Genomic DNA, 24,076 nt, shown 5'->3' with positions numbered 1-24,076 from the left:
CTGCCCGGAGCCGAGCCGGGGTTTCATCACTGGCGAGCGGCGCTCCGCCTCTCCCGCCCGGCCCATAAAGGTCCGGGGCGGCGCGGCCGGCACCCACACCGCTCCCGCCGCTCCGCCGCAGCCGCCTGCCTCCCTCCTCTCGCTCGCTCTCTTCTTCTTCTTCCTCCTCCTCTCTTCTCCACGGGGACGCGAGGGCGATGGACGCCGGCTGTCTGCGGGGCCGCAGCCTGCTGCTCTTCCTCGGTGAGTGCCGTCGTCGTGTCTCCCCTCCGCGGGTCGGGGCGGGGGAGGGGGCCGCGGCGAGCCGCTGCGTCCCGCTCCGAGGGGCAGCCGGCTCCTCTGCCCCCCACCCCGGGGCAGGGGCTGGGGGGGGATCGGGCGCTGCCGAGTGGCGGGGCTGGGGCATTCAGTAGCTGCTGGAAAACCTCTGGCAAAACGTAAAGCTCAGCCTGCCTTCGGGTGAAGCCAATGCGTTTCTTCTCTGAGATGAAGTCATGGGCAGGGATGTGTGTACCTGGGCGGCTGTATGAGCTGAGGAGCGGAGCACACGGGTCTCGCTCCGTGGCGTGCTGTCATGGGACGTTTTGTTGCTTGGGCGATGCTCAGGTGTGCCCTCTGACTGAGCGGTGGTGAATGTTCGTTCCCCTTCTCCCCAACTCTGCTCGCAGCACAGTCTGCTCAAGGCAGTGCAGTCTGTTCTCTTCCACCTTGTCCTGTCTTGTCTGTGGTCTGGTCCTGCTGCCTTCACCCAGGCCGTGCTCTGGGTGAGCTCAGCAGGTGAATCCCCACAGCAGCAGAGACTTCCTTATGGTAACAAAACAAGTTGTGGCCTCCCTCTGCTTGACACTTCTCCATCTTCTCATTGGCAGCGTGTTATTCTACTGCATGACATAAGCTACCTGAAAGTCCAAAGTGAACACGTGTGTCCTTAGAGCATTGAGAGTCCTGGAGCCTGGGTGTGCTGTGAACCAACAACTGATCCTTGCCACACACCTCTGCTGGGCTCTGGCAGTGACTGCTGAGAGCTGACCTTGCGAGGTGACTCAAACTGTGTGGGCAGCAAAAGTTTGAGGCAGGACCGAGACCTGGCGTGCTCACACGCTGCTTTAATGGCAAAGCATATTCTCACACTCATGATGTTGGGCTCAGGGTGACAGTCGACAGGGAAGCTTAGTTCCCAACACTTCTCTGGGAGCAGGTGTTCCCTTATCTGCTAAGCCCACTGCAGCATGAGTTTCTGTCTTTTATCTTGGCCAGGTATTTCCGTAATAGCTTATGGATCAGCTGCTGCACAGCATCTTACTTGCCAGGACAGCGGGCTAAATATCTTGTCGTCTGTGACTCAGCTATGCTCAGTGGGCTAAAGATCTTGTCTGTGACTCAGCTATGCTTTGCACAAAACTGGCTGGGAACTGCACAAAACTGGGAAGGAACTGGTAGGTCTTTATGGATTTGTATATGGATTTATTTATTTCCGGGGCAGGCACAAAATCTAATACTAAGGGATAGATTAGTCATAGCTAGATGGTATCATAAGGAGTTGTAGGAGCACTTTGCTGCCTTACCCTCCCAGGTCTGTAGTGTAAGCAGAAGCTGGGAAGACTGTCTGTAGCTGGCATTTTGTCAGACTTTAAGAGGTTCTCTGCTGAATGGCTGAAGCCTAACTGAAGTGACAGTCATTGCCAGCTTCATATCCTCGCTATCGTGGGCTTGGTGACTGTGCAGCAGAAAGGCAGTGGTGGGAGAGAGCCATCGCTCACCCCTGAGGAGCCACGGTGCTGTGCCAGCCAAATGGTGATGTGGCGGTGATGCAGCCAAGCCCAGGCCCTGCTTTTTCCATGAGTTACTGCAGGAGCCTTGGCACTGGTCCCCTTGCAGTTACTGTAATGCCCACTCAGTGGGGAAGGCAGGCTTTGGATCTCCAGATTCACTGGACAGCTTCAGGAGCTGGTGATCATATGTTTTCCTGCATCACATTTGTCTGGCCATCAGCAAGTGGGCTGAGCATGAAGGTCCTTGGGTCTGGAGATGTGGAGAATGTCAGTGGCTGATGTGTCTGGCTGGAAGCAGTAATGGATTTCTGCTTCTTTTGTGGTGTAGGGACCTCTGCCCCCACGCATGTCGTGGAATGCAGAGGGGCCCAGGCACAGGGGTAGCACGTGAGTAAGTTTACTGGTGTGTAGGTCTCCACAGGGGTGGAAGCAGTACTGGGATGACTGGGTGCACATAATACGTAATTATCTGCATTATCTCTGCTTAAGGGTAAGTCCTGGCACAACGTTGAAGATGATCACGTGGGCCTGTAGCTATTTTGGAGCGATAGTCTTCCCATAGAGGCTAGTGTTTCCAGGGCTGCCTTAGAGCTGCTCTGGCCTGGCCCCGGGCATCCATGACTTTGAGTCGGCAGTTCTGAAGCCATGGGTACAAAATGTGAGATGGGGGAGCCTGGACGCTACTTCCCAGAAACATGTACAGATACTTCTGTCCAGTTGCCATAAGGGTAGTTTATTTGAGCGTATCTCTCAGTACCATCGCATCTGGTGCCTCCATTTAGACAATAGGCCAAACACATATAGACTGCAGGGGGATGAGGGGTGGAAAGGGCTGATAACGTCTCCTTTCACATGGGGGAGAAGAGCAACCCATACATCTTGTATGTCATATTTCAGGAGGAAGAGTGTTGGGCACCTGCCTCGATGGGCATAGTCAGGCAACTAGGCACTGCATACATCCTACCCAAAACATGAAGAAGCAGCCAGATGATGTATCCTGAGTGCAAGGATGGGGAGGTGTGCTTTGTCTGAGGTGGTTAAAATTATCTCGAATGACCATTTTCCCTGTCCCAGGAAAAAATACTTAGTCTGCATAGGTAACCTGAACTCTAGAGATGCTGTGAGTGATGTGAGCAAGGCGTATAGTTGCACAGCCAAATCTTGAATAAGAGTAAGCTGTTTGCAAGGCTTTCATGGCTAACTCTACATTTCTGTGATCCTCATCTAAAACACAACCACGCACCTAGCCTTTGTGGCCAGAGGTGTGTGCTTTGTCTGAGGTGGCCTGCAAACTTCTGTGGCTAGCTAGGGAGACTAGCAGCAGAGAAATGCGGAGAGCAATGCACCAGAGTTAAACGGTGGTAGTAACGGTGTTCATAAAGCCAATAGGACAGACTGGCTAACTTCCATGTTTCCTGCTTAGTCTGTACAAAGAAGGCCTTAGACAGTCAGACATGGTCTGGGTGTCCAAGATCAGGTAACGGGGATCCACCTTGATCTGTCTCTAGAGTTAAAAATGGGCTGAGATCCTCCAGGTGTGTGTCACCTGGACACTTCTGTGCTTGGCATTGCTTTGAAAGTGCAACCTATGTGAAAAGTGTAGGCACTACCACTGTGGCAGAGAGACCACAGAGATGCCACATGTGAAGTAGCATCATGGGGTCTTCTTCAGATGAACTAGGACAAGACTAGTGATCTCAGTGACAGGCAAAGACAACTCAAGTGATGATTGACCTTTCCGAAACCTTTCAATTCCCCTTTAAAATGGGTGTAAGTCTTGCAAAGAGACTAGTTCACAGTTATGCGCATCTTTCTTCCTTAGCAGTTGTCCTGTAACTGTAAACTATAGCTGGCTTTCAGTGGATGAACTGATAATTAGCCCTTGCATGTCATCTCTGATGAAGGCTGCAGGAAGCTAAGGCAGCCAGTCTCTGTCGCTCATTTTCCTTTCATCTTTTGTGGAAGGACGAGTAAACAGCAGCATTATTCCTGTTCTGGTAATAGCCACTGCTGTCAGTGTTAACCTGACAGGAACTCCCACAGTACCGGACGGTGTTGCGCGTGCATGCTAGTGCTGTAGCAGTAAGCGTAGCACTCGCATTCTTGCGAGGCACGCATGAATATCCACCATCTCATTACTGTTATCTTGTAGCCTGTAGAGTATTTGCTTAGTGAACAGCAAAGGAATAAAAATATAACTACCTCTCCCAGGTCCTATGTTTAGTATACCTCATCTGATAATTATTCTGGGAAAGGTTCTCCTTTGCTGTTGCAGTGTGTGGATCCCTTATCCTCCTGCAGGATCCCCCTCCCCTTGATGTCAGAGGATAAGTATGCGCATGGGGGAAAGGGCAAAATATAACAGTGCAGAGCAGGAAGAACTTTGCCCAAACACAGAAAATACTGCTGGGTGTCAGCAAATATCCACGCCTGTGCTCCAGCCTTTCCGGCCTGTGTGTCTGCAGTCAGGCGGAGGAGGCTATTGGTTGTTGCACATGGCTGGAATGGGGCAAGCCTCTGTTCGGTGTGGTAGGAGGACGTTATTTTTAATTTATCCCTCACAGGTGTCTGAGTTTTGGCCTTTCCTCTAGCTGGAAAGCAGTGCCTCCTTCTCAAGCACAGAGAAGAGCTGATCAGTCTCTTCCATGTACCTAGGTTTGAGTTTCTCAGATGCAAAAGCCAGGTTCTGGTAACTCTTGAACAGGGAACTTTAGATTAAAAAGCAACTGCTCAAATTATGCTGGGATCAAGGAAGTATGCAAGCAGAAACATATGTAGGCTAAAAGAGATCATCAGCTGGCTTAATCCATCTACTTAACTAAGTACAATAGAAGTGGATACATCAGGTACCTGTAGCATATTTTGCCTTGACTTATGTTCATTATTATCATGTGGCCCCGAGACCAAATCTTGCCGTAGCATGTCACACGGAGTTGATAGCAGCAGTACGTAGGGAACAGGAGGGAGCCTCAGGTCACTAACTCTCATTAGTCTCAGGATTTCAGCATTGCTACTTGGAATGACATGGTGTATACTCAGTGGGACAGAGCTGTCCTGTGCCGCAGCTGCTCCCTGCCGAGGGAGCAGTTTAGTCCATAGAGCACTTTTAAAATGGCCGTCTAGGTCCTGGGAAGAAGGACGGACTCGGTAAATCTTCTTTTCCCAGCATCATTTGGGACACCGGGTCCCTGGTTGAAGTTCAAAGCCTGCTGTTCTGGCAGTAACTGAGCTGTCGCTGTCTGTCAGCTGATGGCCTCATCCTTCAAACACTTTAACTGTCTGTTGTGGCAACTCAAATTGGCCTCACAGAAGTGTTCAACTGCTTCTCCTGATGAAATCTATAGTGAGCACAGTGCTGTTTTAAAAAAAAAAAAAAAATTCCCACCCTGTAAGTAAACTTGCTGGTGCTGCCCCATTGGAGTGAAAGGCAGGTCCTGCTGAGTCATGCTAGCAGGCGCAGATGTCTCCAGCTTAGTCTCCTGTACAAGTCAAGATGGGCATCGTTGGTCTGATACCGTGGCTCTCACTTTGGTAGACCTAGTCTTTGTCCTCTCTTCTAAAGCTTGGTGGCAACCTGGCTTATTAGCTTTGCAAGCAGTGTGGTGGAGAGGAAGGTAAGGAGAAGGAATGGTGTTTTTTAAAGAAGCACAAACACACATGCAAAAACGTCCTGTCCCTCTAAGATGGATATTCCTGCTGTTCTTGTATCTAGCTGGAATAAAGCTTAAAGAAAGCCTGCTGATCACCCAGAAATAGATGAGCTGCAGGAAATCCATCAATCACTACTAGATTTAACTCTGAGATGTAATGAAACTTTCTATTAACTGGAGTTGAATTAGAGTGATCAAGAAATTATGAAGGCACACTCCCTCCATTAGACATGCATGACCTGACAAGTTAATAGAGGCAAACAGCCCAAAGACACAAATTACAGACTTCCGTGGAATGGGGCTGATGACTAAGCAGTTCATGAGCAGGTTAGTTTGTGACCACAGCAGGAGTGTTAGCCAAGTGGATTTCATGGCCAGCTGGGGCAAACATTGACTGTTCCTCATGGGCTAGCCATGAAGTTACAAGGACTTGTGTTGGCCTTCAAATCCTGTTTGGAAATGTTCATTTAACTAGTAGGGTACCTGAAAGCTGTGCCTGTGCAGCACTGTACAGCCCAAAAGATGTCAAAATGCTTTATACACTGAATCTCTGAGAGAAGGGAAGAAGGGAGGGCCTTTGCCCCCCAAGGAAATGCAGCCACGGCTGCAGTACCCAAACTCCTCAGCCTGTGTGGTGCAGTCTCCTATTATGTCTGGTACCCACATCAAACCTGCAGAGCTGTAGTTTTCTTTAGTGTGGATAGTGAAGGAAGGACAGAAATGTACCCATTTTCTTCTGGGCTTCTGCTGAGGTAAGTTAACACTGGGCCAGGATCCGTAAAGTGGTCAGTAACCTCTCCAACCGAGTGACCGGACGAAGGGGGTTTGATATCTTGTGTTAGCTGTCTTTGCAAGTGGTCTTTTAACTGAAAAACTCCAACACGAGAGTGTGTATTAGTGCAGGAACTGTCCAGCTTTTCAGGCTGGTTACAGCAAGTACAGGGCTGAGGAAGCTCTTTGCTGTTAAAGAGCAGCTTTTTCGTTAAGCCTACCTCGAGCAGTATGTGGTCTTGGAAACCAGTGGTGGGGCACCAAGCCTGGCTCAGTGCTGACCTGGTGTGCTGAGTCACCAGCTGCGCTGACTTGCTGAGTCCTAGGAAATTCTCTCCCTGTGGACCCTTGTGACTCAAGGACATCTTGATTTTGATCACCAAAAGAACTCCTCCTGCGATGAATGCTGGATTGTCATGCCTAATTGTGGAGCCCTGGCTGCGTCCCTTGCAGAGGTGCCATACCAGACTAGTCAGAAAGCTAACATAATCAGCGATGGCCTAATTTCTGCCTCTCCTGTGTAATCTCTCCAAGCCTGTTCCTGCCCAGTTTCACTCAGAGTGTGGGTGAGGGGTGGTCACAGACAGCAAGTTTCTGTTTGAAATCTGTTCTACATTTGTATTTCAGAGATGTTTCTCAGGGCTGCCTTATATAATATAGGCAGCAGATCTCTCAGACCTATATTTTTTCTTCTTACTACTAAGATAAAATACTTCTGTTCTTGTATTAACTTCATGAGTACTCCAGCTGAAATACTTAACTGTACTTGAAAAGCATCTAGTTTTGACTCTTCTTTTTATTCTCTTATAGGTTACCTATTGCAAGGAGTCCTGGGCACAACAGTGATCCCATTATGTGGGCCTGGTGAAATGGAGAACTGCACAACAGCACTAAGTAAGTGTACTGCACAGCTCTCTTGTCATTTAAAAAGTCTTTGGTTCCTATCTTCCTTGGGCTGATGGACTCACTGAGGTACCCTTGGAAATAATTTTTCTGTTGAGCAACATTGCCAGCGTCCTGCAAAGTGCTCGGTGTTGTTGAACACGAAGCAGTTTTTAGCCTGCATTTCCTTGAATATTGCTTCTTCAGCAGAATAGCTTTGTCTGAGGTGAGAACTCGGCTATAAAAGCAGAAATAGCTTGTGTGGAACTCCTGAAGGAAAAGCCAATATAACTCTGGCCTAGGAGAATGCTCTCCCTGTTCAGAATGCTCACCTGCTTTAATGCCTACTGCGCTGGAGGTCTCTTGGTAGGGAGACTGTTAGTTGTACTTGTAAAGCTTGTATGCTGCTTGGGAAATAGAAAGGGGAAATAAGACTGATGAGATGCTAACAAAATCTCCTTGCAGTCCAGACAGAGAACAGTCCACGTGTGGCTCAAGTCGGGATAACTAGATGCAAGCCTGAAATGAAGGACTACTGCTTCCATGGACAGTGTGTGTACATAGTGGACTTGGATGAGCACTATTGCAGGTATGGACAGGGCGCAATGTGTCCTGCAGACCTCCCTGAGGCGGGCTTTGAGATGAACTGTGTGTCGCCTTTGACCTCGCTGCTGTTGACACTTAGCTGGAACACCAATCCAGCAAAGTATTTAAATGTTCACAAGAACTTAAAGAGGAGCAGTGTATCTGTAATATACCTCAGCTGTATTTAAGCAAGGGTTAAGCACGTGTGCTGGCTCCAGTGAAACCTGAGTGAGAGTCTTAAACACCTGAAATTAGTCACCAACCCAACTTAAACTTGGAACACTCATTCCGATGTGCTTCCCTGTTCATCTGTATTTACAGTACTGTGAGATCCAGACCTCAGGCAAAGTAGCAAAGTCTCCCCTTTGATTCAGCCTACAAAATAATGAGCCTCTGTGCACTTTTAAGGGTATTCCTCCTTTACCTGAAGAATTTGCAACCATTTCTAGGACCACATGGGCTTGAGTTATATCAGTTCAAATAGCTTTTCCCTGAGGAAACAGCAGACCAGCAGTATAGCATGCTTTGTGGACTGCTAAAGTGTAACCCCACAGTGATGCCTCTAATTCTGTGTCTCTTATCCTCAGGTGTGACGTAGGCTTCTCTGGCGTCCGATGTGTGCATTCAGAACTTGTCAGACAACCCCTCAGTAAGGAGTATGTGGCACTGACAGTTATCATAGTTCTACTTTTCCTCACTGCCGTCTCTATTGCAAGCTACTACATCTGCAGAAGGTAAGAAGGATTTTCTTCGAGGCTCAGGAAGGGGAGTCAGCTGTATGTGTAGTAAGATGTCCGCTGAGTATCTCCAGATAGACTGGGATACCTACACTCACTTGACTGCGTGGACATAGTTTGATATACAGATCTGCTAGCCTGCATTTAGTGAAGTGTTCAAAAAAAGGAAGCATGCTGACTGCGTAGCATAACGCAAATTACACGCTACGCAACAGCACCTTCATATGCCTTTTAACCCTGATGGAGGACTGTATAGGTTGGTTAAAGTCCGTCTTAGGGGGTCTGTTGAGGTCAAGGAGAGAGAAGACAGGGAGTAGGAAAATTCTAGTTCCTTTTCTCGGTAATGCCATTGCGCCAGTCATCAGAAACCAGAGAGCAACTGGATTAATACTAGCTAATTTGTTTATCTGCCGTGTTATTGTGGTGACTGTGATATCACGAGCATTGCCTTATCCACTTTACCATGGAGGACAGTAGTCTTCTCCATTAACAGACCCACAAGCAGCAGGAGTTGTTCTTCAGGCTAATAACTAATCCTAAGCAGCTGTCAGAGAGCCTAGAAGGTGGCACAACCCCCAGAGGGAGAGCTCAGCTTCACAGATCTGACAACTAGATGGTAACCACTGTAATTGCTCTTCCCTACCTGGAGACTCGATGGTGCATCATCTCAAACAGAAGATGGCCTAGTTGGTTAGAGTACTCAGCCCTGTGGCAGGGAAGGATCCAGCAGGATTTCTCAAAGACAAACCTAGTACCAGCAGCAAGACTTTAATGCAGATGTGAAATCTTCAGTGAAGAGTTGAGAAATGAGACTCTGCATGCAAGTTATCTCAGACCTGGAAATGAGCAGAGACAGAGCCTAGCTGCTAGAGGTTTAAAACAAATGTGAGGAGGTCATACAGCATTTTTTTTTTTTTTTACTTCCTTCACCCCCCCTCCCTTCAGTCCCCCAAAAGCCATTTGGAACAACTGGCTTTCCAGAACTCACACTTCTCTTTTCTGCTTCCAGGTACCGAAGCAAGAAGAGACAAACGAACGCCAGTGAATACAAGGAAGTTGGTGCCTTGTAGAAGAAACGGTGGCTTCCTACAGCGTTCCATTCATCTGCATGGAGTCAGTGGCTTTCCATCTATTTAAATGTTATTTTTGTTAACAATATTTACAATATTTATATCCTTTTAAAAATTTCAATTGTTTGGTGATCCAATCAGTATAGGTCAAGCATTTTATTTTCAGTGTTTTATTTTTTTATTAAATAATATTTCCTAGCGAGAACCCCACCTAAGTGGTTCTGTGGGATAGAGATATATTTTTATAAAAACTCATCTTCTTACTCTGAAGAGTAATTTTATATTTATTCTTGTGAATATGCTTAAAACAATTCTACTCCTTGAAATAAAAGTTCTAGACAAAGTCAAAATGTCTGTGTGGTTTGATTAAAGTGAAACTTGGCATGGCTTGGCTGAGCAGAATGTTTGAAGCCCCAGCAGTTATTTCTGGAGAGAGAAACCATAGTATTGCTAATAATATGTATCAGTGCACCTTAGTTCCAATGAACATAGCTATTAGCTGGCGTAATTGGGGGACAACTTAAAGGAAAAAGGAGTGCAGCTCCTAGCACAGCCTATCCAACATGTACTGCATGACAGCAGCATGGATCTCAGCTCATCCATACCCTCAGGAAAGTTGTGCTGGGTATGTTTTGGATTACAGCAGGGAGGCGGCAGCACAAGTTGATCAGTCTCTGCAGCTGAACGCCATAACATGTGGCAGCTCAGGGTATGAGTGTAGCTACAGGAAGAAGGGTCCCTCAGAAACCAGTACCAGGACTCCAGTCCTCCCCATCGTGTTTCTGCCATAGTGTCTTTCATACAGCTGGGAGCAGGGGAAGGAGAGGTTTTCAGTTTGGGCTTAATGTAGATACCTCATTGGTCTAAAATAATGATAGGATAGTCCACTGGGTTTAGCTGCACCCTGAGCGTGGCTCCTGGTGAACAGGAGGGATTCTTGCAGCATCTGAATCGCCCCTGTTAATCCCATCACTTCTCACACTTCACAAGATGTGAAAAAAGAAAAAGCAGAACCTTTACATCATTCCCGGCCTTTGCCAGAGGTCCATGGGAGTTGTGTCGGCTTGCGTTGCTTGGTGCTTATGGGTATGAGACCTCTGATCTCTTGATCTGTGCAATGGGATCTTTGTAAGGAAGAGTGGTGGGACCTGAGAAATCACAAAGCGAGAGTGCTATTTCAGAAGCTCTCAGTCAGCCAGAGGCCCTTGTGGAGGCATAAACTGGCTCTTTCCCTCTGTCCTTAAACTGCCTTTCTGTATTAGAAGCTCCTGAGATCAAGCAAATGAAAGGGGGGATCTTATTCTCAGAAGTGGCTTTCCTTGCTTTTCTGCTGTGTGTTGTCCAGTAACAAATTTCAGCTGAGCTTGTAGGTAGCAGGACTTTAAATCTGCCTTGCATCATCCTGTTGAGTAAAGCCAGTCTGTGATATGCCACAAAAGGGAACACGTGAGCTCGTCCACACAACGCGCAGCAATCCGGCAGAAGGAGGCCGGGTGCAGCAAGTCGTTGGGCCAGCAGTGGTCTTTGGGAATGTAGCTGTTGGAGTGTGTCTGGAGAACAGGGGGGCTGTGAATGGGACCTGAGGAGGGTCCCTGTAGTTGGGGCTGGGAGGCAAGGTGGGAAAGGCTTGCCGGAGTGCTCTGGCCTGGCCGTGTGGCCTATACCCCTTCCTTTGGAAAAGATGAGTCTCGTGAAATGATAGCTCTGCTTCTTCCCCAGCTTGATACTTGCTTCCTGGCTTGGACTTACTTTCTCTGCTATCTTTCCTCTGACAAGCACCAACCACTGCAAAGGTGTGGTCAGGCGGACCTGGGGTGTGATGAAACAGCTCTGCCCAGAATCTGCCAGCTTTCATTGCACTTCCCTCCCCAATGGGGAGTGCACGAGGTGATGAGGAGGAGGGATGTCTACCTAGCAAAACAAAGGTGTGATCCGAGCAGACTGACATTACACATGATAGATTGCTCCAGCAGCGCACAGCAGCGGAGCCCAGGTGCTCCAGGCTGCTGCCCGTGAGCTCTGGTTGCAAGGCTACAGCCTGGAATTGAGTTTCTTTCTGTGCTGCTCGCTCCACTGCGTTCACTACAGACCTTCTAGCACACACTGCTCTCGTGGTTTCTCTGCAGGTACACCACCAGCTTCCCAACGCTGCAGCCACAATGTCATTTCTGCCCGCCATAAGCCTGCAGGCAAATGAAGGACAGTCAGGACCCAGGCCTGCTCAGCCAAAGCAAGTGATGCTTTGCTCATCGCCACTTCTCAGGAGGAAAGCTTGACTAAGCGACATTGATCAAAGAACATCTTCCAGATCAAGTAAGGCAATGTAGAGATATAAGGGATGCCCTTTGCATACGTCCTTATGGCTGCAGGCAAGCTGGGTCTTGCTCTTTGACTTGAGGTCTATTGCAGAACAGCCTGTGTTGATCTGACCATGGGATATCTTGCCCATCTTTTTCAAACACTGGGTTATCCTGTAGCGTTTATGCACGAGGTGCTGGGTCTGTGCAGGTAGCCCGTGGCTACCTTCTGCCATCTTCTGAGATAACTTAAGCGCGCGTTTTTGGCAGTGCTACAGATCAGTCCTTATTCAGTCCTCTGTGCGGGTCAGTCAATGTTTAAGGTGGGTCTGGTCGGTACAAATTTTTCCCTGGTCCACCTGGTCTTTCGTGTTTCCCTTCGGCATCAAGTTAGAAAGAGATCGTTGGTCATTCCCGGTTAACTGGGTTAACCCTGTGTCACGGGGCCCTTATTAGCTGCTCTTCAGCTTTTCGCTTCCTCTCTTCTCCTGTAATCCTGTTGTCACACAGGAACCTGTTCTGCCGGGTAACTGGTGACAGCTAATGGCAACCCCAGCCACAGCCTTGTTAGTGCAGCCTTTCCCAGTGGGAAGATGGGGCAAAAATCAATTCTTGGAGCCTCCTTCCGTTCTTGCTGTGACCCAGTTAGGATACGTGGTGACACATCTTTTTCCCCCCCTCAGGCTTCCCTGCCTGTCCATGAACTGCTCTGGCCGGTCCCTGTTCATTCACCAGAAACTTTTCCTGGATTCCCCGGGGAGACTCAGCCCAGAGGCACGCACAGCCCGGCCGAGCTTTTGCTCCGACTCCCAGACGCTGCCCTTGCCGCTCCTCCGCTCCGCTTGGCAGAAGCGTCACAAAAGGGGACTCGGTCCTCTCACCCCAGCTTTTGTTAATGATGACCCCGTGTATTTGAGGTCCCATTACTAGAGCTCCAGTGGCCGAAAAGCTTCAGACTCGACCCCGGCCCGGCTTGCTGCCAGCCCCTCTGCACCTGAGCAGCCACAGTAGTTTAAGATGCATCTTTCCGCTGCAGCACTTGGGTCCATATGCCCATTGCTGCACTTGCAGAAGTTTTAAACTGCAGTAGCAGCAACAGCCTGGGGTTCATCATGTCTTTTGCTATTTGGGTCAGGCAAATCTAAGGGGAATAGTCCACTTTCAGGCCTGTGCAGGATTTGTTTGGTTTTTTTCTATCTGTCTTAACATTTTAGCTGACTGTCTTGATTTGGCTTGGGCTTTCTCCACCTATCCTGTTGCTCATCTTACTCCCAGCTCATAACAGCCCTTCCAGACCCTTTGTTTTTCTCACTCCTGCACATGATTGAGCAACTGAAAAGCTTGGGGCCACATACCAGCCTGCCACCTCAACAGCTTGTGCCGGCTGGACGTAGATTGCCAGTCCGGCAACCACGCAGCTGGGTCCTGATGACACACCCCAAATAATTTGTCTCAGAGAGTGAACCTCCCTCATTCTTTCCATGGTTTCTGCTGGCACCACCTCCATCCGTCTGGTGCAGCTCTTCCTCACCCGCACCGCCCACCGTCAGAGTCACCTTTGGCCGCAACTCTTTCCGCTGGCGAGAGCGCCTGCGGTGTGCCTCCCAGGTTGCCCTGCCTAAGCCTTCCTTACCGAACGGCTTCGCCTCCTGCACAAGTGTTACAGACTCCTGCCAGGGCAGTTTTCCCATGCCCGTGTCAGACTGCGTCACGGCAGACTAGGCACATGAAAAGGGGGGGGGACAGGTGCTAGAGACTGGTACTGGAGAGACCCACCTGATACCGCGGCCATCTACGTGTCCTCGGGGCCACCAACGTATCGCTCTGCAGTTTTTCCGCCTGGGATGCTTTTGCTGGCAGCTCTCTGGAGGACTGGGCAGCCACAGCTCCCGTCAGCTGCAGGGGTGCTCCATTTGACATCTCCCTATCATTTTAAAACTTACCCCATCCCAGACCTGCCCCGTCGGTAACCCTGCTGTGGGGTTCTTGCCCACACATCTGTGTATTTTATCCGAAACCCATTCCAGCCTCTTGGGATTCAGGCAAAGGACAACTGATGATTGCTTTCAAGCCTGGGGCTGTCTGACCTAGAAAGCAATGGCAACAACTCCTCCCTTGGTGCTCTGTGGAAGGACGGTGCTTTTTTGAAGTAAGGCTTACTGTAAACTCTCTGAAATGCTATGCGTCTGTGCAAATGTTGCTGGTGTTAATATTTCCCCTGGTTGCAACATATCTGACTTTTTTTAGGAGAGCATTAGAAGAAAAATCTTTCCAAAAGCATCAGCCTGCCACGAAACTGCAGTGATCAGAATGGGAGTGGTCACAGCAACTTAAGCCATCCCTCACCTTATCACTTCTCGAGAGAGAAACTTTTTTCAGCCTCTGTGGTGTGCCCACTGTTACCAACCCGGGAATTACCATTACTACAATGTCCGTGGCTACCGCAGGGGTTAAAACCAAACCTCCTTTAGTACACAGTCTTCATCCGTGGCCCACGCAACACATGACACGGCAATGCATTTAACTTGGGAGGCTGACCTTTCTCTCTCTAGATGCCGTCTTGCCTGTTGCGTGCTTCGTGGTAATGTCACTTAGAGGCGCTTTGGAAATCTCAAGCCTTTGTGAGTCATGTGTCCCCCTCAGTGGGTTTCCTTGCAGTGCGTCAGCCGGTCATGTCACAAGTTCGCCAAGAGCTGGAGGAAGCCTCCATGACCGTCTTGGGTTACATCACAGAGGCGGAGGACGTTTGGACAACTGATCCTAGTCCCCGCTGAGGCAAGCCTTGGATTGCACAGTGCATCTGGCACCTCATCTCGGGGCTGCTCATGAGAAGGGCAGGTGTGGAGCACAGGGAGGAGAGAGAGGAGGTTAAATGGGCTGGAAAGACTTACAAATCATGCGCTCGTTGCAAATCTGGGCTGGGTCTGTAGCAGTACTCCTTTTTGTTTATGATGAAGAAAGGATGGTTGGATGGATGGATGGAACAGATGGAAGGAGGAAAGAAAGGATGGATGGAAGGAAGGACAGATGGAAGGTGTTCCATCAGTAAATGTAGAAGTTTGGTCTTGCACAAATAGTCATCATTATTTTAATCAAGCTGGTGCCAAACCTAAATTACTCCAACACTCCCATTATATAATTCCGTCCTGTATGATTAAAAGCTTTCCCAGCAAACTGGGAGATTAAAACAACTGATCAAAAAATATTGAGAAATCTCTCTGCCCTACCCTGGTGGATGCCAGTCTGATCCTTCCAACCCAGTCACCAGAGGGCATCAGCCTCTTTATAGGAAAACCCAGTAGGAATTTAGCAGACGAGATGCAATAGTGAACAGGGACCAGCCCCAGCTGGGAACCACCATTTGTCCATGCACGTTTGGCAGTGGTCCTGTGATGGTGGCTCTTTCTATTGTGGTTTGTCAGGTTGGTTGTCGATGCCCTTCATTATAACGGGAAGCCGAGGCAGTTGTACAAGCCACACAAATGAGGAAGAGGAGCCAGTTTAGCTGCCTCTCCCAGAACTGCTGTCATTTAGGCGATAGAGGTGGGAAAATAGGGGTTAATTTCAGGAGAGAAGACTAGCTGATGGGAGGTGAATATCCATCTGAACACACACAACAACAGGGCAATAAGCCTTCAGGTCACTGCTGAGAGGGGGGCGATGGAAACCAGACCGAAGTGTTGTAATAAGGGGACTGAAAATCAGGGAAGAATAGGGCTTAGATGAGGGCAAGAAAAGATGGTCAGATTTTAGACTGTAAAAAAGACACAGTATTGAAGTCAGGAGGCAACAGGAGAACTCAGGACCTCACAAAATCAGTGCACCTGTGACCTCCCAAACATTTGGAGCTCATTCAGGAGGTCCGCCTGCTCAGCCCACCCATGCCAAGAACAAGCATCACTGAGAGAGCAGACCAAGGCACAGCAAATTTCAGCCCCTGTAGAAAGCTCACCAGGAGGACAGGAGCATTTAAATGATGAAGGTCAAATACCAGAAATGAGACTGGATTTACAACAGCTGGAAAACCCAGCAGAGTGAGTCTAAACTGTCATTTTCAGGTAGCCTGGTTTCTAACCAGCTCCTTTTCTTCTCACTAGTAACATGCTTGTCTTGGAAATGGGAAGAACCCCCAGGAAAGGGTATTCCCAACCCCACCCTCAGCGGCTGCAAAGGCCCCATGGGGGAAAGGTTGCTGTCAGGGCTACCAGAGCCCGGTCACCGCTGCTGTCTTCCCCGGCCAGCCTCCCACCGCTCCGAGCAGTGCCCCTGTCCCAGGCGATGCTGCGGTTACCGCTCCTTAGTCCTGTCTCACGTCATTCCTCCTCAGCCGTTGCCTCCACAACGACATCCCCCTGCAGATAACCTGACACAGCTGGGCAATTCAGCCGCTCCACTCATGGAGATGCAGGGCGCTCTTTCTGCAGCGAAGTTTTGCTGGGAATTTTTCCACCCAAAGGATTCTTCTGGTGGAAAATACAGGTTCTGAAACAGACAAGTAATCTGACATAGGGTTGTTTCTTCTCCAGAGGTACTCACCTATTTAGTTAGTTTTCCTTTCCTCTGGGATAACTGAACCGGGATATTTCATTTCAGCCAGTTCATTGCTAGTCAAAACTTGTTGTTTTTTTCCAACTCACCCAAGCTGTTTTTTTCCGATAAGCTCAAATCAAGCAGATGGGAAAAAACCCCGTTCATCAGTTGGTATTCCTGAATAGTTCAGTGCCCCATGACGTTTCTAGCACTGGTTTCATTCCCACCTAGTGGTCACCTCGAAGACTACACCCCTCACTTCCAGATCGCCATTTCTTTGCGTGGGGCATCAGCGTCATTCCACGCTGGCGTGCGTGGGGCTCACATATCAGACTCGGTGCAGCAGGGAGAGAGGAGGGTGGGAGCGCAGCTGCCCTGCCATGTCCTGTCATGGGGAGTTAGCTTGGAAATTTCCTGTGGAAAAGCAGAGTTTTGTGCTCATCCTCAAAACAGCAGAGAACATTCTGAGCTTACGAAAACTGATATTTTTGTATGCATCAAAAAAAGTGGAAACTAAGGCTTCCCACATTTTCTTAATGCAAAATTTGGAGCATTGCCAACCCCAATATGGAAAAAATAGTGATGACGTTTTTGGTGTAATGCCCTGTTTTGGAATCGAAATGGAAACTGGAAAGCCGGACTTCCCCAAAGGGGCAGACACGTGGCTTTGGCCAGTCCTGATCTGAAATGCACGGCATCTCTAGAAGGCTCTCACCGTTCCTTGTGCGTGCTGTCCTCGGAGTGATTAATCATTACTGCAAGGCTCAGTTTCCCAATGTTTACCAGCAAAGTCTTCCTTTCTTTCCAAACCAAAGGCTAGCATCAGCTGCTCAAGAGCTATGCAGCCACTGAGAGCATTTTGTCAGCCTTGTCCCTCGCGGCCGCGGGTACCCTGAACCTCAGCCTGCCTTTGGCGGAGGCTGGAAGCGATGCCAAGTGATATGATGGACTTTATTCACCCCATAGCCACCCTTCCTGCAAATTCATCAACTTCAGAACGAGCTGCTCAAGCTCATGGTCTGAGAATGCAAGAGTCACCATGTCCTCCCAGGGATTTGGCAATGACCTCAGCCCTGACGCATTTAGCCCACCGACAGACACCCAGGTAGGCAAGATCTCCCATTGCTGCGGCAGTAATTTGGCAGTCATGGGTGGCAAGGAAATGGCGTGCATGCGGTTTGTGGCTCTCCTAGCGTGTGGTGCAGAGCTGTGTCAGAGAAAGCTGTCCCTTGGAGTCCCCTCTCTTTACTGATGAAGTGATGCTTTACCTGTCAGTCTCCCTTGCAGGTTTTCGCCTGTGGTGCAGCAGGGAGTCGCCGTTTCCAGCACCAGAGCTCACGGATCGTGGAGAGGCTGCCTTTACGCCCCACTCGTGGCACGGAAGGTCTGGCTCCTGGGATTGCTGGGTGAGGGACAGCCGGTTCGGCAGTGCCGTGGAGCACAGGGACGACAGCAAGATGGGTACGTGGCACCTGGCAGCCGCAGGCAGCAGACCGACAGGCAAAGTCCGATCAGTCTGAAAAACCTCGCAGAGACCTGGGGTCGGACTTTGGGGAAGGGCTGTGGGGATGAGAGCTACCACCCCATCAGGGCTAAGGGCACAGGCGTGACGGCTCTGCCTCTGTGGGTGCACGCCGGGAAAATATTGACTCTGCGTTTAGCAGTGGGGATGGGACAGAGCCTATGTGAAAATTGCTTTTGTGGAGGCATTTCTAAAGTTGAGTGTGAGGCCACTTGTTGCTGTAGGTCAGTAGGGCCCTGAGCAGCCTTGGCTCTACTCCTTTCAGTTACTTACTGTGTTGCTTAATGTGTAGTGCTTAACACCTGTGAAGTGAAGAATTTGGCATTCACAGGGGTCAGGATACTCGAAATGTGACTCTTAAATTGGCACTGTATGGCCATTTGTGAACTTTTATATGAAGTCTTGTGCATTTTTTTCAGCTCAGCTCCTTCTTTTAAATGTTTTTTATTTGCCACCACTCTGCTAATGTGGGGGAAAACTGGCTTTCTGACTGCAATGCTTAGTGACCTGTTCCATGCATGTTAAGCCAGTATGTCTTTAAATCCTAAAATAATGTAAGTATAGTCAAATGCCATTGAATTTTCTCTCTCTTTTTACATAGAAACACATTAGTCCCAGGCACCTTGGGCAAGCTTGGGAATAACTTTCTGGAGTCAAGAATGAATAAGATCGTTCATTATCAGCAAGGCAGGTAAATCTTGAGCAAAGACTTCAGAAGACACTGGGTGGGGGCGGAGGGGCACAGATCCTGTTACCAAAAGCTTGTACATTAAAGGGGTCCCTGGGGCAGATAAATCCATCCTGCCCTTCTGTAACTCAGATCCACATCACCCGGGTGAGAGGGAATAAAGACAATGATCTCTTTCCCTACCAGGCAGCTGGTTTTTATACGAATCCCTCTCGCTACCAGGATCTCCTCTTAGCCTCTGCTCTCTGGCACTGGCTCCTGCACTAGTCCGAAACCAGTTTACTTTACCTGCTGTAGCTGTTACCTCTCACCGTGGCAAGGGAACAGAGCTGAGATCTACGTTTCGAGGAAAGCTTTGGGTGGTGGAGACCGAAGCGCTCAGCCTGCATTCGCCACCTCCAGGTTCCTCCCTCCCCATTCGAAGCAGACCTCTGCTCCCACTGAAACCTCCTGGGTGAAGCCCACAAGGAGGGGAGGACCCGTGCAGACGCTGGTGCATCGGTGATGTTGAAAAGCTTTTCAGGAGCGGAATGAGACCTCACGTTGGCAAAGCACAGCTCATGTGAGTTGGTTACCTGAATCCAACTCAAAGCAGAGATTCGGTTTTGCTTCAGAGGGGCAGAGTGTGCCTCCATGCAGTCAGACTTGGGCAGACCCAAACATGCCAGGACGGCATTGTGGCGTGCCAATGTAAACTGGTTTCTGTCCAAGGACTTCAATAATAGGGTTTTTCCTACATGAAGGCAAACATACCTGCAGAAGGAAATGAGACTGTGCCTAGGAAACCTCCTTCACAGCATGAGTGTGCAATCTTTATGCAAACAAGACCTTACTCATATGGTGTGTCTCAGCAGTCCTCTCCTGGGAAAGCACTGGCCCCACGCTCCAGCCTGCTGGGGACACATGCAACACGCAAGGAACAGGGGACACAAGGTGCGCTGCCTGCACAGGTTTCGCTGACAGATGGACGTGTGCAACTGGAAGCAGCCTCACAAATCCCACTTCAGCACATTGAAATGAATGCCCAAACTGCCAGGACTGACTTATTCCAGCGGTACCTTTCTAGTTTGCCAAATTTCATGCTTTTTTTTAGCACCCTGGCACAATTAAAGGCAGCCGACGTCACAAGGGCACAGCACTAGTAGCCAAAAGCAGGCACTACCAGCAAACAATGGGATTTCCAAGGAAGCATAACAAACATGCCCATGAAATAGAGTGTTCTCCTGAGCTTCTTTGCTTGCTCATGGCCTGTGAAAAATACAAAATCCAGAGCGATCTACGTAATCATTGTTGTGCGTAGGAAGGCTTGCCTGGGCTTTGTTCTAGGGAAAAAATCTAGCTTTGGCAAAGGTGAGAGGAAAGGAATTTCTAATTGCTGTAGGCTTCTCTTTGTGATTCATTGTTTCTTCACATATGAAATGACTTCAAATAGGTAAAGAAAATTTACCACCTGATGCACCGATGGGAAGGCACTAGGGAAAAACTCAGCTGTGGTAGGGCGGTACCAGATGCCCTCCTCTTCCTGACGGTGCGGTGAATCAGAAAGAAAACTATTCACATCAGGGGAAATCTTGCAAGTCTCGCTTATGCCAAAGACCCTTTGCTCTGCTCCAGCTGCAGGGAGCTCAGCAACACAAACCTGCGTGCAACTTGGACGGACAGTAAAGGGTCCCTCCAACAGCCAGGCAAAGGGCTTTTCGTGGCGAGCAGGTGATCAGCCCCAGACAAAAGTCGTATTGGCTCAGAGAGGAATCAAGAACTTCTTTGTGCACCATTTCTGCTCAGTTTGCCCCTACCGGGCCTGAATTTGACCCTTGCCTCATCCTGCCCCTGTTAATCTAAGATCAGAGAGAGTCAGGGGCTCTGGATCCACTTGCCGTCAGGCAGGAGGAGGACAGAGTGTGTGACCCCCAATGACTGCAGTGGACATGAGAGCAGGGGCATGTGTTAATTTCTAAAACTTGTGTTTGTTTCTCACATCAGATGATAGGACTTGAGCACCAACAAACCGACGAACGCAGCGTGAGAGGAGAAACAGGCATTCAGCGACAACATGGCAGCTCCTCTCTCCCACCGTGGACTGTACGTGTCTTTGTAAAGATGCTGAGACAAAAAGCGTTCAGTTTGGATAGGAGAGGACCCTTCTTGGCCAAGGGGATTTCCCCAGGTTCCTGCAGGGGATGGATTCAGGCAGCTCACAGCATTTTCCTGCTGAGATTAAATCCATGCATGCTCTGTTGATCTGTGTGTGTTCACCTGCCTCATCAGCTGCTCAACTTGGGAACCAGGTTGAAAAAAACATTGTGCAAGGAAGGTTATAAAGTAAAAAGCTAAGACTTCAGCTGCACTTCCAGGAGAAAATTCCCAAACAGTCCTCACATGTCCTTTATTTCTCTATTCCTCTGGACACTTTTGGAAATAAGATGCAGCACAGAAGGAGAATATCACGCTATTTCTGTCACATGCTCCCAGTCCTCGTGTGAAGCTGCAATCCCTCAAAACGTGCAGTACCATATAATTTACTCACATGCTATGTGCTTTCAAATGAGTTGTGATACGCATCTCCAAGGTGACTTCACACCCAAGCCGCTAAGGTGAGGAAAGGGATATATAACAAACTCAGTTAGTCAAACGACCCACTGCAACTTTCATTGGCGCCAACACGCTTTAGGTCAGCCAGACTTTCATGGCCAAGATACTGTTAGGGGATCCTTAAAGGTAACCCCAAATTGTTGCCCCTCCATCTGTACAAGACCATCTCAAGGAAGTTTGCCTTGCCTTGTGACTATAAAAGATTGTTCCTCCACTACTAAAACTAGCTGTTCTATTTGCCCTGATTGTAGTATGCACTGCTCCTTAAAAAGAAGGCTGCAGTCAGCAATTAAAAATCACCTCTGCCTACAGAAAGTCACTTTATTACAGTAAGCAAAAAACTGGTTGTCCAGCAGTTGCATGGAATGAAGAAAACAGAAGATTCATAGCTAACATTCCAGGTATTAGAGGTAACCATGTTTTAGCTTTTAAAACCACCATGCAGTGGCATTTTGGTTTGTGGAGGCTTTTTTTAATATGAAGATTCCTGCTCTCGCTCTTTTTCAGCTCAATCTCTAAGACACTAGAGGGAAAAAAGCCTGTATTTTCCCAAGTATAGACATCATTTTCCCAGTAGCCACACTGTGCACATAATTGCACACATTCTCAAAGTCAAGTGCATTCTGTGATTGAGCTAGGAGACCACCAAAACTTAATGAACAGCAGCTTTTGCTACCTTGAGTGCAGCTCCCCATTTAAACATTTTTTTCTCCCTTATTTTTAGAATGAGTGCTTTTGGAGCACTTGCAGAATGAACGAGTAGCTATGTATGCCTTTGGAAAGTGAGGAGCTGGGTGTTCTCTGTATGGACCATGCTGGGCTGCAATCCTGGAAACGTTATAGAGGAGAGAGATGATCTGATGATTTTGCCCATCTACCAATGACGTGGTATGCTGAATATATAAAATAATGTGGAGTGCAGGTGAAACACTATCGTATTGAGGGTAAAGGGCTACAGTAATGTTGCTGGGTAAATCAGTGTAATGGCACTGACTACAACAGCTGAGCTCTGGCCTCAGTTTCTTTAGGGATTCCTGTCTAAAGCACCTACCCCTTTCTGTCCCGTGGGGCCAGGCAAGCATCGTCAGGAGGGTGGCTTTGCATTGGGGTACCGTGGGGAGCCTGCCTCCGGGGAGGACGTGGGTAGGGCCATGAGCCCACCCTCGCCAGAGAGTCCTGCGGGAAGTTTCTGTGAATTGCACGAGGAAGTGGAAGAAAGGGCAGCAATGTTGAGTGCTCTCCAGCATGGCAGGACGTGGTATTAGAGAAGGAGATTGTTAGCTGAGGGACAGCTCCCCATTCTAGTGTAAATCCAGTATTGCTTCACCCAGCTCCCGGCTTCAGGCCCTTACAATTATAGCTGGGGTCAGGATCTGCCCCTGAGCATTTGCAAATTGAGCCGTTGCACAAAAACGAGTGGGTGAGCGCTGGAGGATGTGTTTGGTCAAACGAGAGCTGCTTGGTGCATGCTGTGGGGAAAATAGAGCAGTCAAAGCCTAGGGCAGCATGCTAACAGCAGTCAGCTTCCCAAAAAACCTCCTAACACGTGGCAGGACTGCTGTCCCGGACAGGCTTGCAACATGTTCCCCACCACCGAAGCAAAACTGAGCCCGGCACGTCCTGCTCGGCTGTATCTAGTGCCAGTGAGCAGGCAACAATAGGAGCCATGACATGGCCCACAATATTTTGCAAATTGTCAGGCCTTGTTCCCCATTGCCTGCCATTCATGAAAGCCTGTGGAAAGCAAGCGTAAAATCCCACCGCTGCAACTCGGTAGCATTAAACTCCTTAGCACCACTGCATGTTTCATCAGATTAAGCAGGGATGCTCAGGGTTGCTGGACTTTATGTTGGCTGAGAAGGTACCCCTTAGATTTTCAGGGGGACTTTTTCATTTGTATTTATATAAATGAGAAAAAAATCCATATCTTGTCATCATGGGGGCAGCAGATTCTGTCTTTTTTCTCTTTAGATATGCTCAGAAAGATTTTGCAGTGAAATGCGGAGTGACTGAAAACACATGCCACCAGGCAGACCGCCCCAGGGTAAGCAGCTGATGCAGTACAAGTGCATAAATTATTCCCTTTCTGGACAGGTTTCACTAATGCAATCCCTGCTTCAATCTAAGTCTTGGGGAAAGGAATGGAGCACAGGGAGAACGTCACCATCTTAGATGAAAATTGTCTGCTGAAGGCTTTCACGGCAGGGATGCACGGCTACGCAAACACCCGCATTATCTTAGCGGCTAGCAAAATCTGTACCGATTTCCAGACAGGCAATATCCAGGCCTTTCCCCTTCCCTCCTCCCCACCACCCCAGCTACACATCTACGTCCTCTTTATTATGGCAATCTTGATTTACATCAGCAGGAAACGGAGTCACACATGCCTCACTTTAAAGCTCCCTCCCTGCCTATGAGGGAGCTGCTGATAGCAGAAGATACCGGCGTCTGCAGATCACAAGTGAAAGTCTGGTGAGCTGCCCAGACTGACACTACTCCGATTTGAGTCATTACCCTTTTCCACCTGTTCTCAACTGGATGGATGAGAAAGGATAGATCATGTTCAAACACCCAGGTCCCCTGTGCCCGCCCCTGCAAAATAAACATTTGATGTCAGTGAAGAAAATTAATGGGCAGGTATTTCAGATACTTCCTTTCCCTTCATGCATTTCTCGGGGGTTTTATCAAAAGTAAAGAGAGTGAATAACAAGATTGCAGTTGGCACCCAGGACTCTTCTGGATGACACGATGCCCAAGCACGCTCCGCCAAGGCCAGGCAGCTGTTGGCATCGATGTCGCTTCGTCTCTGCGAGTCCCTGCCTACGCCCCTGATTGATTGCCACTGCACGGCTGCGGAAGGGACAGGCTGCGTGCTGGCCAGCCCGTCCAGGGTGAGAACAGGGTGGCTTTTCACCCTGGTCTCCGGGGTCAAAGCAGAAGGAAATAGAATTCAAATACTCTGCCAATCCAGGGGCTCCCG

General features: G+C 48.9%; 1 protein-coding gene across 1 annotated transcript; it reads left to right on the top strand.

Annotated features, from left to right (window-relative positions):
* Positions 1–153: 153 nt before the first annotated feature.
* Positions 154–9,811, top strand: EREG (epiregulin). The gene is made up of 5 exons (XM_010575485.1): positions 154–243; positions 7,004–7,087; positions 7,541–7,664; positions 8,248–8,394; positions 9,407–9,811. The coding sequence occupies exons 1-5, from the start codon at positions 198–200 to the stop codon at positions 9,465–9,467; spliced, it is 462 nt and encodes a 153-aa protein (XP_010573787.1). The 5' UTR covers positions 154–197; the 3' UTR covers positions 9,468–9,811.
* The last annotated feature ends 14,265 nt before the right edge of the window (positions 9,812–24,076 follow it).

The sequence above is a fragment of the Haliaeetus leucocephalus genome, unplaced genomic scaffold, assembly GCF_000737465.1.
Source record: "Haliaeetus leucocephalus isolate CR32 unplaced genomic scaffold, Haliaeetus_leucocephalus-4.0 Scaffold484, whole genome shotgun sequence".
NCBI classification, from domain to species: Eukaryota; Metazoa; Chordata; class Aves; order Accipitriformes; family Accipitridae; genus Haliaeetus; species Haliaeetus leucocephalus.
The sequence above is the reverse complement of the archived record's forward strand: the minus strand, read 5'-3'. Positions and strand labels throughout refer to the sequence as shown.

Coding starts and splice junctions, on each gene's coding strand:
- EREG (XM_010575485.1), top strand. CDS start 198: ATGGACGCCGGCTGTCTGCGGGGCCGCAGCCTGCTGCTCTTCCTCG. Junction 244..7,003: donor CAGCCTGCTGCTCTTCCTCG/GTGAGTGCCGTC, acceptor ATTCTCTTATAG/GTTACCTATTGCAAGGAGTC. Junction 7,088..7,540: donor GAACTGCACAACAGCACTAA/GTAAGTGTACTG, acceptor ATCTCCTTGCAG/TCCAGACAGAGAACAGTCCA.